This window comes from Apaloderma vittatum, unplaced genomic scaffold (genome assembly GCF_000703405.1).
Source record: "Apaloderma vittatum isolate BGI_N311 unplaced genomic scaffold, ASM70340v1 scaffold33442, whole genome shotgun sequence".
In the NCBI taxonomy this organism is placed as follows: Eukaryota; Metazoa; Chordata; class Aves; order Trogoniformes; family Trogonidae; genus Apaloderma; species Apaloderma vittatum.
The window spans coordinates 14387-14639 of record NW_009704694.1 but is presented as its reverse complement, the minus strand read 5'-3'; the positions used below and the strand labels follow the sequence as shown (position 1 = coordinate 14639).

General features: G+C 57.3%; 1 protein-coding gene across 1 annotated transcript in view; it reads left to right on the top strand.

Moving 5' to 3' along the window:
* Positions 1-3: 3 nt before the first annotated feature.
* Positions 4-253, top strand: part of LOC104270707 (calcium/calmodulin-dependent protein kinase type II subunit alpha) — a gene marked incomplete at both ends in the record, with an annotated part of 14014 nt that continues 13764 nt past the window's right edge. The window contains one exon of the mRNA XM_009865140.1: positions 4-46. Coding sequence (XP_009863442.1) covers positions 4-46 — 43 coding nt within the window. The remainder of the gene's footprint in view (positions 47-253) is intronic.

The window sequence follows — 253 nt, the reverse complement described above, 5'->3', positions numbered from 1 at the left end:
GAGTATGCGGCCAAGATCATCAACACCAAGAAGCTGTCTGCTCGAGGTAGGTGCTGGGGGTGTTTTTGGGGAGGCAAGAGGGGAGCGGAGTTTGCGGACCAGGGAGTTTGTCCCTTCTGCATCCCCTCTGCACGGCACCGGGATGATGCCTTTGACATGCGGAGAGGTGGGGGGTGGTTGATGAGCAGCAGGGGACCCCCTTATACTGCTCTGTCTCCACTGTGGTACACACTGATCTCTTCAATGGATGGGA